General features: G+C 38.9%; 1 protein-coding gene across 1 annotated transcript in view; it reads left to right on the top strand.

The window, feature by feature from the left end:
- Positions 1 to 15,495, top strand: part of lgr4 (leucine-rich repeat containing G protein-coupled receptor 4) — a 93,390-nt gene that overhangs the window by 28,775 nt on the left and 49,120 nt on the right. The window contains exon 2 of the mRNA XM_036584189.1: positions 11,829 to 11,900. Coding sequence (XP_036440082.1) covers positions 11,829 to 11,900 — 72 coding nt within the window. The remainder of the gene's footprint in view (positions 1 to 11,828; positions 11,901 to 15,495) is intronic.

The raw sequence follows: 15,495 nt of genomic DNA on the forward strand, positions 1-15,495 counted from the left end.
AATACATAATATATGCACACTTATGAGTGCACACGTGAACTGTATTCTGTATTAACACACCAAGATATTATAAAGTGTTCCAGCAAATGGTTTTTGGGCAGCAGGACACTAGCATTACAGGAGTGCTGATTGGTTGGCAAAATGAGCTGCTCATTGGCTGTTCGCGCCCACAGATGTCATGAACATACATGAGACGCCGTTTTAAACTCCTATAACTCGAGTTTAAAAGGTCTTAAAAATATAACAGCAGTGTTAAAATGTTTTATGCTATTCAGTGTTCAGGAAATTAATGTATTATTTTACATAAAATGTTTAAGCATTTAGCAACAGATTTTGTTTAAATGCTCCACGTTGACCCATTCATTTTGGATTTGCTTGGTAGCGACCACTAGCAAACCCAGAAGACCCGAAACCCGAAAACCCGAAAGTGGTAATTCTCTCTACAAGTTCTCTGATATTGTCCTCAGAAAATTCCCAAAGACCCTTTTTGTAGCTACTTAATTAATTTTTAGTTGGCCTTTCTAGCAGAACCAATTGCCTGTTGCGCCTGCATGCATACAATTCTAAAACATTCCGAAAGTTGAGTAATAACCCGCCTAAACAAATAGGAACTGTTGTTTATTGGAAATTGAATTAACTTTTTTTTGCAGCATTAGATAAACGAGTGTTTTTGTTGATTGATGGTTAATCCATTAATCATTTGCATTCCTAACTTGATCTCAGAAAGAGCTGTTTAATGGGGTGATATGTTGGATATGCTGTGTTGGGACACCTCAAATGCAAGGCTGGGGTACTCCAGAACCAGAACCACTGGTGTATGTTACTGATCTTCCCTAAGTGCATGAATTCTTGTCATCATGTTTCTAGTGTAGCTGAACGTCTCTCCCCCTCCTTCTCTCTCAGGCTAGAAAGCCTGCAACGCTGTATACGGGCTCTGTTGAGACTTGATGCGTTCTCCCATTTAGACTAACAGGAGGATCTTCTCTCTGTCTGAGCGTCTGCGGTGTGTATTTTGCATTCGGACACGGCCTGTCTGCAACACTTGGGGTGGTCCCTGTTTATTTTACCAAGGTAGTCATTTAAAGATAAGGCCGTGCCATGCTGTCGTCTCTTTTGGAACTCCCAGCTATCTGAAAACACCTAAACGTGTTGCTCAAACATACTGTACTGCTGTTATAATTTGCTCCGCTAATACAGGATGTTATCTGCTATGTGTTTAAGGACTATCAGCAAAAGCAAAGCACATTTTTATAAAGAAGACTGAGAAGGCCTGGTGATCCTGTATTTTCTGTTGCTATCTCAGGGCTTTTGTCCTACTTGTGCTTTTATAAGGAAGTAGAGTTTTGATTCTGTTTAGGCTTTTTTAGACGTTATTTTCCTCTAATGAAATTTGACAGCACACAAAGTTTCACAATGTTTTCCCATTGTGTGAGTGTCCAGGGGTGTTTAGTTCTTGATGATTGCATTTGTTTCCAGGCTGTGACAAATGAGCGGTGGAGTCATCTGTTTACTGACTGTAATCAATGCGTTTTGGGCATCTGTTTTAGACTCATCACGGTGCGCTGGATGTGTAGTTTTTCACGTCTCACATCATGTTTCGATTAACATATATTGCCAGTCAAAATTTTGGACACATCTGATTGAATGTGTGTTTTTTATAACCTTAAAGGCATTTAAAGCCTGAAAGGCTTAAGCTTAAATGCTTGAAATTAGCATAGAGACTTGTGTGTAAGGATAAAAAGTTGATGTCTGTGTATGATTTTTTTTTTTTTTGAAAACCTTTTTTTAATTCTAAAAATGTAATACCTTAAATGTATCATATATTCCATATACTATATGTAATGCCGTATAGTGTACAAAGCTACATCAAAGCAAATGGAGGCTATTTTGAAGATTGGAACAATAATACCACTATGTAGTCTGTGTGTTGCACCATGGGGCCTGAAGAATGCCATTTCATTGCAATGTATATAAGTTATATTGAGAAATGACAATAAAGACCACTTGACTTGATAAGTTAAGCGATGCTGCATTTGCTTAGCGCTTATTAGTCAGGATGCACCGATTTGGGAACTGTGGGAACAGATAGCTGATTTTTTTTTTCAAGTGTATAACTTCAAATACATGTAGAACCAGTACTAGCATTATGGGGAGATAAGGCATTTATTTCTTCAGGGTTATGAATGCAGAAAAACATACTCTTCCATGGTACAGTAAATACATCAGCAAGTATTGGTTTGAAATGACTGTCAAGTCTAACAAACTTTCTGATGCAAATAATTGTTTTAAGCAATGCCTTTATTATTCTGATATCATTGGTCTCTGCATATTTCCATGTTACTCAAAAATTGTTCTTTGACTAGGTGTGTTCCAGAAATGTTACTGTCACTTTCAGCTCTACAAGGGGGTCCAAAAGTCTGAGACCACTAGTGAAAATGCTTCTATTTTGCATTCTTCTCAAAGTTTTTCATTACCAATTGTATTATCAACATAATAATAAGTGAACAGTAGAAATACCTTACGTTTTTGTGCCCCGTTTGCCTTAATGACAGCACTTGAGCTGGTGTGACTCTCTAACAGTGACAGAAGCCTCTGATGAGTAGATCAAATCCACCTGAGAGTCATCTGAACACAAGCTTCAGTTAAAGAGATAAAACCCTGTCCTCTTTATACAGTGGCCTTAACCCCTTAAAATCATTATTATTCAGTAACTAAAGGGACTTCAATGCAAACTGATTGAGCTATTCTCAGGTTACAGAAGTGTGTAAAAACTTTGGGCCCGCCGGTGGGCCCTGTCCATTTGAGGGAGCAAGGTCAGTGACCAAATTTGCTTAAATTTGAGTAGTGGCCTAGAAATAGTGCAGAATTATAATATTTCTTTCACTTTTTGCTCGTCATAACTTTTCATTGTTTTACATTTTTCAAAATGTGATTTGTTTATTGTTTGTGATTTCTCAGTGTTTATTTACAGGATTAAATGAAACAATTCTTGATTTTCAAAGTGGTCTTAGACTTTTGGACCCCACTGTACGTACCGTATACACTCACCACAAATGTAGACAGTCAGCCAAGACAGCCAAAGTTCGCTTCTTTTGTTAGCATCATCTGCTACACGCTTGCCAAACTTTATGACATTCTATTACATAAAAAATGGACAGAAGTACTTAAAACGGTGTTTGGGTATTAGCCTCACACCTAAATGAATCAACCAAAGTCGCTTGTATCCTCCCTAAATTCCTGACCTATGAATAAACAGCTGCATGTATACTTTGGTGAACTTTAGACATTGCAGTGTGAAACCAGCCAATGACTTTGGTCAAAAAGGATACAAGAAAAAGACACAGTGTCACACAAACTCAGGCCCTGATTCAGATTTTAGCCCATCTCTATTTGTTAGGGGTTGATGAGTGTGAAGGTAAAAGAGCTGACTGCAGTAATGACCCGTGCCTGCCCTCTACATCTGTCCCCCCCGAGTGTGACTGCACTGCAGCCCCAAAGCCCTGATGAGGAAAACTGCTTCAGAGGCCCGAGATCACATTCACAGACCCCCACACACACACACACTCGCTCACACATCCTTCTCATCTTGCCCCTAGACACCTCAGCCAGCAGAGTAAGAGCGATAGCAGCCGGGCCAGGGCGGCGGGCGTGGAAAACTCTGTGAGAGAGAGTGAGTGGGGGAGGACTGTCAGCAAGACATAATGTATCCAGTGGACCACCAGGGGTGCTGCACAAATAGGGGTCCGGGGACGCCACCAGGAGAGAGAGGAGGAGGGAAAGAGAGAAGGGGAGAGTGAGAGAGAAGAGAGAGAGAGAGAGAGAGAGAGAGAGAGAGAAAGAATAGAGAGGACTGGTGCTACATGGCCCAGTGAAAGCAGACTGAAGGGTAATTGTGGACCTGCGGATGAAGAAAGGGATAGGGAGACGGGACAGGGGTCAAAGCTCTGGGGGGGATGGGGAGGCCCCTTTCAGCAGCCGCATTTTGTGTTTGTATGAGATGTGTGTGTGTGTGTGTGTGTGTGTGTGTGTGCGTGCGTGCATGCTTGTTTTTGTCTACTTTTAGGACAAGTGTGTCTTCACTTGGTGGGAAAAGCAAAGAAAACCAAGTTAACCAACACTAGTAAAATGATTCTGACTTTGTAAATGATTTTTAAGGAATATGTTTTACTTTTTAATACTGAAAACATTTAATTTTTGGTTAGTAAGATTAGGGTTAGGCTTGGAAAGTACATATTACATATAGACACTTGCATATGAAGCGTCTTGTTGCATAACGTATTATAGATCTCTTTAAAGAACTTTTTTGTGATTTTAAGTTTTTGGGATTGTGTGTATGTACACGTATAAGAAATATCAGTGCTATATTATGATGAATACCACTTTTTATTAGAGAAATAAAAATGTGTTTTTCATTAAGATCAGCTGTTATTCTTTTCAAAAACTCCTTGTATTCAGTACTGTGCATATATCAGAGATCACCCTTCACTCCCAGTCAGAAAGACCATTAAGTTGTTCATATAGTTATTCAGAATATGTTTCTGAGGAAATTAGATACAGGATAATCCACTGGCATATGGAAGGGAAAGTGAAAGGCAAGTCAGTGCCAAAACTGCAGATTAAAGAATTATTAGAAGATTTAGAGAAAATGGGGCTCCTAAAAAAACATGCAAGACCTGGTAGACCACCAAAACTATCACCATCAGATAAACAGTACTTAAAGCTTTCATCTTTGAGAGAGAGAGGAGAAAATCAAGCTCCACAAATAAAGAAGCTGGTGAACAAAAGACTCACCACCAGCGTCCAGATGTTATCATCATTGAATGTGTTTGAGATTACTTGAATCATAAAAAGCAGAGAATACAACCAACTTCTAAGGCTGAACTTTGGAGGTATGGAAAATATCCCTGAAAAATTGAAGACAAATCTCCCGAAAAGAATGAAAGCTGTAAAAAAAGGAAAGGGTGGACACACTAAATACTGAAAAATCTGAGATGTTTACTTAGTTGTTGAGACATTTGTGCAGTGCACACCTTAGAAACCACTTATATTACAATTAATTCGAATAACATTAATTTTTGGTTTTATGTATGTCTTGGTTTTATGTGTTTCAATTATTTCCAGAACTCTTCTGAAGGAAGCCCAGCATTAATTGTAGTTATCATCTAGTACCTGGTTTGGCTAATCTATACTTTGTTACATTAAATCAAGTGGATTGATGGAATTTCAGAAACATATGTGATGGCTGGGGACGTTGTGGAGAAATCTGAAACCAAACTTTGTTTTTAAAACTACCTCATAGGATGTCAGCTACTAAAAAACAAAGAACTTTCTTACTTTTACTGTATTTATGTTTAATTGCCTTCATTCGAATGATATATGGTGATTTTACAAGCAAAAAGTCCCTGACTTTTGCACAGTACTGTATGTATTAACCCATGTCCTGACACTGTATAAAAACAAGTGTTAGTGTGTGTATGTATGTTGGAGTGTGTATGGCGGGGGGTAATCTAATACTCAGAGGGGGACTAGAGGCCCTCATGCACATATACACTTTCAAGACTGAAAAGAGGCCTGGCAGTGAAATCCAAGATGGCAGCTCTCTCTTCGTCCCTTTCTCTCTCTCCCTCCCTCTCTCTCTCTCTGTCTGTCTCTTTCTCTCTCATTTTTTCATCCATTTGGGTGATTCGGCTCATTAGCTATCGTAGGATGTTTGTTCAGCTCTGTTGTGCCCCGTTTCCACGTCTACCGAGTGGGGCCGTGCTTTTGAAGCCAGAGAATGGATTCCTAATCAAGATCCTGGGCCCAACAGCCCAAGACGCCGCCGAGACCTCCTCAATGCACCCTCATCGGGCCCATGGAGAAAAATAGTGTACAGGAAGCTGATGGAATATTACGTCTTCTTTGTTTAGGATCTACCACAAAAGCTAATCAGACGACATTATTCAAATAACAATATACAAATCAAGAGAGCGTCGATATGGGCTGTACAATAATAAATCATTTTTTCACACATTGTTTTTTTTGTCTCATATTCCCACCGTGCACGAAGACCACCAACCTGGAAGGATGAGGGCTGAACAATGTAGTGTTTGTTAATTGTTACCGCAGTTACAGCCTTTGCAGGCTGCAATATGCAAATGGGCCCTGTAACCAATCCCAGTGTTCTTTACTGTGTGCTGTGAGCATTTTGACAGGTCACTGCTGCAGATCGGTATGTGTGTATTGATAAACGTGTCACATCATTGAGTGCATTTACATACACTCAAAAATCAGATCATGATCGGATTTCTGCAGTTATCTGATTTTTTTTAAATGGTCATATAAACAGCGTAGTCTGATTTCTTAAATCTAACAGTGTTTTCACATATAGTTCGTTTTAAAAGAACCGAACCGAGTTCTGTTAAAGTGAACCTGGAAGGGAACCAACTGCAAGTGACCTCAGTTCTTTTTGTGTTCACAATGTAAGTGAACTATAAAGAGGACTCAGTTTTCTTTCTGGTCCATTGAGATCTCAGACCACTTCTTGTTCAGACCCCAGCTCCATGAGAACTCGGACCCCTTTCACAGCACTCACGGTGTGCACAGCGCTCGCCAAGTGGGCCGCGTTCTCGGATAAATCCGACCTATCAGGTGACGAGAAGAACCGCCAGACCCGCCTGCTGCTCTCCTATTGGCCGCGCTGAAACGATTGGCCGAAGTCCAATGAGGTCTGAGTTGGCCGAAGTCCAATGAGGTCTGAGTTCGTTTGGCGTGTTCACATATGCAAAAGAAACCATGACTCAGCGGTCTGAGTCCACTTCAGACGCTGAAACGGCCCAAGTGTGAAAACGCCCTAAAAATACAGTTTAGATATCCTATAAAGAGATCTGGATTTTAGCTCAGTAATCAGATTTCTCAGTGCATGTGAACTCTTACTCTGATTTCTTTCGGATTTCTCAGACTGCGCATGTGCGAAAATGTACCAGAAATAAGCAAGCAGCGTTACTATAAGATGGCAGCAAAACACTTTGGAGCGACGCTGAAAACAACTACATGCTTGACGAAATGAAGGATTTACATATTCTTCATCTTCTAGATGATATATGTTCATATTTTCAGGTAAAGCGGTGTGATGTTTTTTAAAAAAGCTGCGGCATGAAGTTTGAGTTTTGCATTCCATTTACGTCACGTCTTATTCTGTGAGTTTATAGGACGGTTGCAAAGCAGAAATTCGATTACTGCCTGACTCATGTAGACCTGGAGTTTCCCATTATCTGATTACCCAAGTGCATGTAAACGCGTTGATCAGATTACTGACAAAATCAGATTTTCTGCAGTTATCAAATTATTAAGTGCATGTAAATGCACTCTTTGATTCACAAGTGTCTTTTTGATGTATTGCAAGTAGGGATGCACTGAAATTTTAGCCACCAAAAATTTTCGGCCATAAATGGTAAAAAAGGCACTTTCAGGTTTTGACCAGAAGAGAAATATACAGAAAATGTTGTCCTGAAAAACAAAGAATAAATGGACCAGCAATTGTCAAATTTAAGCCTTAACAAATAAATTTAATAGTAATGAAAACGACAAATAGTAAGTAACAACACTGTTTCCTTCGATTTCTCGTGCCAGTCCGCAGACGCGTTCAAACAGTTTGAGCAGCAGCAGACAAACTGTGAAAATATCTGCCATTGGAACTATTTCACAGTTTCTCCCTCAGATATTAGACAGGTGATTTGTAATCACTGTTTATGCAGAGTATCAAAAGGAGGTACTTCCTCACTACAGGTTTGACAAGATATGCAGAAAACAGCAAAACAGAAGCAGAAAGGAAGGTCCCAGCTATCATGCTGACACCATCTGTGGCCTCAGCTTTTGAAATGAAGGAAAAATTCACAAACGAAAGTACCAAAGTGCAAAGTATAGTTGAGCCCCAAGGAAAAATCATATATTAATCATTCAACCTTTTTTGATTGTTTTTTTTGTTTTCTATTTTATTTTATACAACATTTCACATTATAAAGCCAAACTATACTTTATTTACATTTTAAAGACGTATTTATTTTAAATACAGGACATCAAACAATGTCATACCATGCTTATATGATTTTTACAAAAAAAAAGTCACATACTGTTTTTCATTTCAAAGACTCAGTTAACAAAATGATGGAATTCATTGACTTGGATGACCAATCATCCTCTGTTGTTGAGGATGTTGCATGTTGCACACACTAGCCTACATACTATAATAATTTAAGTGAGTTTATTTTATGTATTATGTATTTATTCATTGTCAGCTTTTTTTCAGTTTTCAATTTCATTTTTTTTTTTTGCCATACTGTGTCCTAAATTTCAGCTTCGGCTAAGGATTTTCATTTCAGTGCATCACTAATTGCAAGAGGTATCAGAGTATTTCTACACTACAGCAGTGTAATTGCAATACTAGCATTCTTTACATGTCATGCAGCCCATGAAACAAGCAACTTACAATGGCAAGAATTGCTCTTACGCAGATTGATGATACATTGATGTCTAGCAACTGTTTTTGTCCTGTTTGAAAGATGTTTTTTTTCCTTCTGTTCACCAAAAGCAGGAAAACCACAAAATGACTTGGATATTCCAATAAGACAAAGCAAACTTCCATACTGCTCATTAAGCAAGGGAGTGGTTCACAGGAAATTCACATGATGACAGTGCCAGGATGATCATTAGATTTAACAGGGGAACTTCTGATACTACGTTGGGAAATATGTGGAGAAGAAAAATCCAACCACCATGGATGATCTGAGCAGCAGCGGTGAAAAATGTGTAGAAAGCAGTTCCTTCAGATCATTTAACAGTAGTGTAAGTATGAGGTAGAGAGGTGTCATCAAGGCTAGAGGAGGATCCGCATCATCCTAATTAACACTATCATGATCAGACGTTAAATTGTCTGTCTGCTAACTACCCGGAAAACAGTGGCTGAGTTATTCTTCAATTACAGGAGTGAGGCACAGAAGTCTCAACCCACTTCTGGCCATTAAAGGGGTAAGATAGATAGATAGACAGCCATGCCAATTTATGTGTTAACATTAGACTAGCTTGGATTTTTTCTTGCATACTTTCAATTTTGCTTTCAGTCCCTTGTGCTTGCTCTTTATTTGATTGTAACCTATAGAGGCCTTGCCTTTGATAAACAGTATTTCTACAGTTTGGTTTACATTCCAGACAATTTCAGACTGTTTTCCTTGTTTACACGTCAACCTTCAACTTCTTCAACCTGTTTGTAAAGCTAATGACATCAGAGATAGAGATAGAGATAGAGATAGAGAGAGAGAGAGAGAGAGAGAGAGAGAGAGAGAGAGAGAGAAAGAGAGAGAGAGAGTGGAGAAGGAGAAATGGAGAGATATAAAGAGCCAGAGATACAGAAAAAGAGAGAGAGAGGAAAGAACATCTACATATTTGTCATGCTGCTACATGCTGTACCTTCTACACGAGACAGAAAGAGAGAGAGCGAGAGAGAGAGAGAATGAGCAAACGAGACAGCAGTAGGGAGGGAGCGTTCGACCTCAGGGCTTTTGTTTGGGATGTATTTTTGGTACACGAAGCCCCCTCAAGTGCAAGCCTATCCTCGTAGAAACATGTGACATGCATTCGTAATGAGCAGAAAGGGACGAGCTAACAGAACAGGGCCTGTGTGCAACACGCGGCCTTCTGATGTCATACTTGCATGACAAGAGAGCTAAATGATGGCGGTACAGTATCACGCAGCAGCTCATTGCCGCCGATCAAGGGTTGCGATAAGCTCTCATTTAGGATTCCTTTCTATTATTGTAGCGTGCCTCTTCATCTTCACCAGCGATCTGGAATCGACTGCTTATCTGCGCTCTCAGGCATAGTGCTCTCTGTTTGAACTTGTAAAGCATGAACATCAGCTCGGGGAGGCAGGCCAGGCCGCATCCGATACAAATACATCAAGTGGGACAATGCAGGCCTACCTCGTTTAGGGACGCACAAGGCCCTAATTGTGATTTATGTGGTGATTAGGAGTGGAACAAAGTAGAAAGTGTAGATTCACCCGGTGATTACAGTTACACACGTTGCTCACCAATGGGAGTGTGAAGTGTTACGCCCAAGATTTACTGACTCACAGCATGTGCAGCTCCATATTCAGAAAGGTGGAGGGAGCTGTAGGCTTTAAAAGTCTACTAAGGCTTCGTTTAGACAGACTTTTTTCATGTATCTGATCTTCTTCTTGAAGTCGCAACAGCAAGACAATTGCATCTAACTAAAACTTTTTAGGTCTGTTTTGGAACATGACCATACCCTAACACAATCCCCTCAGCAAACCATTGCATGTGTATTGAGTGGCTGAAGCTCCTACATATGATGAATAAGGGTGTTTTGAGGTTTCAAAACATATTTAAAATAGAATAGTCAGGTAATAGTAAGAAATAGGGCTGCACAATATATAATTTGGTAATTGCACTCACAACACTGGCCTGCGATATAAAAGTTTAACCAATCACATTTTTACTGTGTACTCTGAGCTTCTGACCAATCATAGTTAGATTCTGTTTTCATGTTTTCATTAATCATCCAGTCATAATCAGATTTCTGCAGTTATCTGATTATTAGAATGGTCATGTACACAGCATACTCCAATTTAGGTTAGGTCTAGAAATCCGATTAAGAAATCCAATAAAGCGAGCTGGATTTTAGCTCAGTAATCAGATTTCTCAGTGCATGTGAACTCTTACTCTGATTTCTTTCGGATTTCTCAGTCTGCACATGTGCGAAACAGACAGCGGCAGAAATAAGCAGGCAGCGTTGCCGCGAGACGGCAGCAAAAGACTTTTGGAGCATCTCTGAAACCAACTACATTCTTGACTAAATGAAGGATTAACATATTCTTCATCTTCTAGATGATGTATGTTCATATTTTCAGGTAAAGTGGTGCGATATTAAAAAAAAAAAGCCGTGGTATGAAGTTTAAGTCTGCCTGACTCATGTAGACACAGAGTTTCCCATTATCTGATTAGTTAAGTGCATGTAAACGTGTTGATTGTATTACTGACAAAATCTGATTTTCTGCAATTATCGGATTATTAAGTGCATGTAAACGCATTCAGTGTTCTCTTACTACAATACCCAGCATACACTGCACAGATACACTATACAATGTTTGGGAATCCTTGTGGTGTCAACCAAGCCCACCTGTGATTTGTGTAACTCTTTTGTCTTTCACTCTTTCCTTATTCAGCACAAAGTGGAGTCTGTAATGTATTAGCTAGTTAGCTACCTTACTAACATTTAGTTTGTGGTCCTCTTCATCTAACAAGTCATTTCTGTTGTTTGAGTAATCCATACTCTCCATTATAATTATGATTTGTTATCACAGATATACAGTTGCAGTCAGTTGTTCAGCTTCCTAGCAGTTAACTTAAGAGGAGGCTGTTGAAACATATAGATTTTTTTTGCAGAAATCAGTGCTCAGTGGTGTCCATGTTCTCAAAAAATGCTTTTCTTGTCTTCACTGGTTGGAGTGCAACAGAGGTTATGTGATGGGCCATTAAATTAGCAACATAAATTCAAAGATTCTGGTTACCGTAGGTTCTGAAGATGTATTTTATTAGAATTACAGCAGTTTTGTACTGGTGGTTTATGTTTATGTGGAAGAAATCATTCCCATATTAAGTGTTGGATGCTGGAACAGAATAAAATGTGGACTGGCTGGAGATGATCAAGGACTGGGTTGGAAATCTGCTTTAGGTTAAAGTTCTCTCAACCACAAACCAATATAGCCTCCAGCAGGGAACCACTACGCTGATGAGATCGCAACTTAATGGTTTTTTTTTATCTTTCTGTAGTGACCTCAGCATGAACAACATCACAGAGCTGCCTGCCAATGTGTTCAAAAACCTGCCGTACCTGGAGGAACTGTAAGTCATCATCTTGCATTTGTTTCAATTGTTTTTCCTTCTTCTCTTTCTTCTCTTCCTCTTTCCCATTGCTCCTATTGTAATCAATGTACTTTGTCTTAACAAAGGAAATCATTTCCTTCTGCTGCCTGACAGGCTCGATTATCGGTTTGACATTAGCGTAATAGAAGAGCTCATCTTCTACCAAATAAGTGATTTTTAAATGCAGCTTTTCTGAGTAAACCCAAATTTGTGAAATTTACCAGGCCATCCGTCTTAATAGGACCATGTGGCTTTGGCCTGCCTAAAGATCCACTATATCTGGTATTAAAATATCCATATTATAATATTTCATGTTATAGGCATGCATTACATTGAATTTGTAAGAAAGCACACCTGATTTCACACCATTCCAGCAATTTACCACAAGGGAAATACCATATTAACACAAGCCAATGACAATGTGAAACAACTAGAACCTGCTTTGAAAATTCTAATTAGATGTTTTTCAGATGAAATTAACAACATACTCCACTTATCATATTGTGTATTTTGTCTTCTGTGTCAGGATATGTATTTTACAGGATTGTGCAAAAGTCAAAGACCCTTCATTCTTCAAATTTCTAGTTAAAATGGCACATTTCTGCAGATTAGTAAATAAGTAAAATAAAAGATAAAAGTTTACAAGTTGAAAAAAACAGATGTTTCTAAAACTGAAGAGCTCAAAAAATATTAAAAGATTTAAACATGTAGAGAAACTGGGCCTCCTAACCATGCCAGACGTGGTAGACCACCAAAACTGTCACCATCAGATAAACAGTACTTAATGCTTTTATCTTTGAGAGAGAGGAGAAGATGAAGCTCCACTCTTCCTTCAGATCTTAAAAAATCCACAGGTGTTTCTGTTTATCCTTCCACTGTGAGTCTGAAAGGACGCATAGCTTTTGAGAAGTGGTTTCTGAGTAAAGAAAACAGACAAAAAAAAAAAAAGAAAATTTGCAAATTAAACAGTGAAGCTGTTCTCAGAATAATGGACTGACCGGCCTAGAGTCCAGACCTCAGCATCACTGAATGTGTTTGGGATTACTTGGATCATTAGAAGCAGAAAATGCAACCACCTTCTAAGACTGAACTTCAGAGGTGTGGAAAAAAATCCTTTCAGATTTTTTTTGACAAACTGAAAGCAAGTGTCTCAAAAAGAATGGAAGGTGTAATAGAGGCAGAGTGGACCCACTGAATATGTCAATTTCACGCCAAACTGCCAAATTTAGAATTAGTAGATTGTCCCACTAAACTGTCCCACTAAATTAAATCAGATGTACATTGGATTTTTCCTGTTTTATCATTAATGACATTGTATCTTTGTCTCCCATATAAGAATATCTATTTTATAATAATTATTATGACACATGATTGCTGCCGTTAGCTTTTGTGTATATTATGTTTTACTAAATCTGTTTTAGTATCTAATTTACCTTCAATTTAATTCCAAACTGACCTTCCTAGGTTTGCTGCCACAAAAAGTTCAGCTAGGGCCAACAACGTTGGTCAACACCACTTATCTTCTGTTTAAAACCCAATGTGTACGTTATTACTCATGTCCTACAAGACCAGTTTGCACTGGTTTTCTTTGGCAAGGCTTGGTGTGAGCCATATCTTACTGGCTGCTAGAAGTTTTAATGTGTCCAGCAGCTCAACATGGGTGCAGCATGCACTCGTGAGCCTAAAAACCGCACGCCCTAGGCGTGTCTAATCTTCCAGCGTGTATTTGTCTTTTCTCCGCGCTCTCCATCGCTCCGCGTCTGGCCGTCTGCGCTGTGCGGGAAGCGCAGATAACATCAGTCTACCTGATATCAGGTACCTCCACTCTGCTCACAGACGCCCCTGATGACCAGCTCCTAAAAGCCGCCCCATTGTTATTCTTGCCTTTCTTCTCTCCTCTTCTTTTTCTTTCGGCCAGGGAGTGTGTTTTCTTACCCCGTGCACGTCTTTCAGCCGCCCCAATCTCTGCTCCCGTCTTTCCCAAACACAGCCTTCCAGAGCTTTGTCAGAGGGCAATTTACTTTTCAGCGCATTGTGCCGAGGAATGCGAGGCAGGAAGGAAGAGGGCAAAACAATGGTTTCCGTGGCAACTGGCATTTAGGAGAACGGGTCTTGTCTGGAGGGCAATCGAAGGGGCCCGGGGCCCTCAGGAGCCACAAACATATAGTATTGTGCAAAAGTCTTATTTTGAGCCTTTTGTTTGAGCAGTAAGTGTTTAAGTGCTTAGAAAAACTCTAATATTAGAATAAATGAATGCTGCCACAATTTCAAGAAGACTTAAATCTAGAGGTGTAAATCTGTATCACCAAAAAGTTGTTAGACTTGATCAGGTTATCATAGTATTTTGAAGAATTTTGAAAGTTAGTGTTCAGTTATTTGGCTATTATTCAGTTATTGTTATTGTTCTTCCTTCATTAAATTAAATCTGGTATGCTGGTGATGTAATTTAACCCACTGTCCAAAGAACACAAGTATCTCCAAAATAGTAACTTCACAGGAGAGGGCAAAAACGTTCTTAACTTTGATATAAGTTGACGTAAGGAGATTTTATCCTAATTTTGGAGCATTTCTATTGGTACATTCATCATTAAGTTTTCACACAACATAAAAGACAGCTGCTGCATTCAAATGATTTAGAAAAATCAGCATAAATGGAGATTTTTTTGTCATTGTTTTTTGGACAGTGTTGAAGTCCATGTGATGGCTGGAGTGCAGTGAGAAGTCAGGAACCAAACCTGTGTTTTTCTAACTAAGATACTTCTAACTTTTTTTGGAAACAAGCTTTTAATTTTATTGTGATAAAAATTCTTATTTGTGATTATTATTGTCTTGTATTCTGTTTTCACAATGAAAAACACGCTTACTAAATAATTGAAACCATTTTCATGGCCAAGACTTTTGCACACTGCTGTACATTTGTAGGTATGTCCAGTGATTACTCGCTAATCAGAGGGTTGTGGGTTCACATCCTGCAAGTGATTTTGTATATGCTGAAGGAGATGAACTGGATTACAGGTAGAAATTGGAAAACAAGAGAAAGTGTTACCTTAAGAGTAATTCCACACTGCACATATTTTACCCCCTTATTGTGATGTCAGCTCAAACCTTCAAATGTTTAAAACCTGCTTCATCATAGCTAGAAAGACACTTTGATGAACATGAAGCTGAGTGATCATCAAAATGTACTCATCAATGAATAGGTTGTTTCATGTTGAGACTCCTTTGCAGGTATTTTGTAAGTTGACAGTGAAAATCAATGCATAATTAGAAATTTTCAAAAGAAGGCGATTAGTCCCCAAACATTTGACCAGCAGTGCACATTAGTAATGAAGTATGATTGGAATGGAGGAAAAGAGTGTATGTACTTAACCGTGGAACAAGTATGATACCAGTGAGATTTGCCATGATTTGTCCCTAGACAACCCCCATAGTGTGGTCCCATCAGTGAGATTCGAACACAATGTAAAAAAAAGTGTGCACTAAGCATGCAGGAAAAATATACATACATTTTTTATATATATATATATATATATATATATATATATATATATATATATATGTATATATATATATA

Source organism: Colossoma macropomum, unplaced genomic scaffold (assembly GCF_904425465.1).
Source record: "Colossoma macropomum unplaced genomic scaffold, Colossoma_macropomum, whole genome shotgun sequence".
Taxonomy (NCBI): domain Eukaryota; kingdom Metazoa; phylum Chordata; class Actinopteri; order Characiformes; family Serrasalmidae; genus Colossoma; species Colossoma macropomum.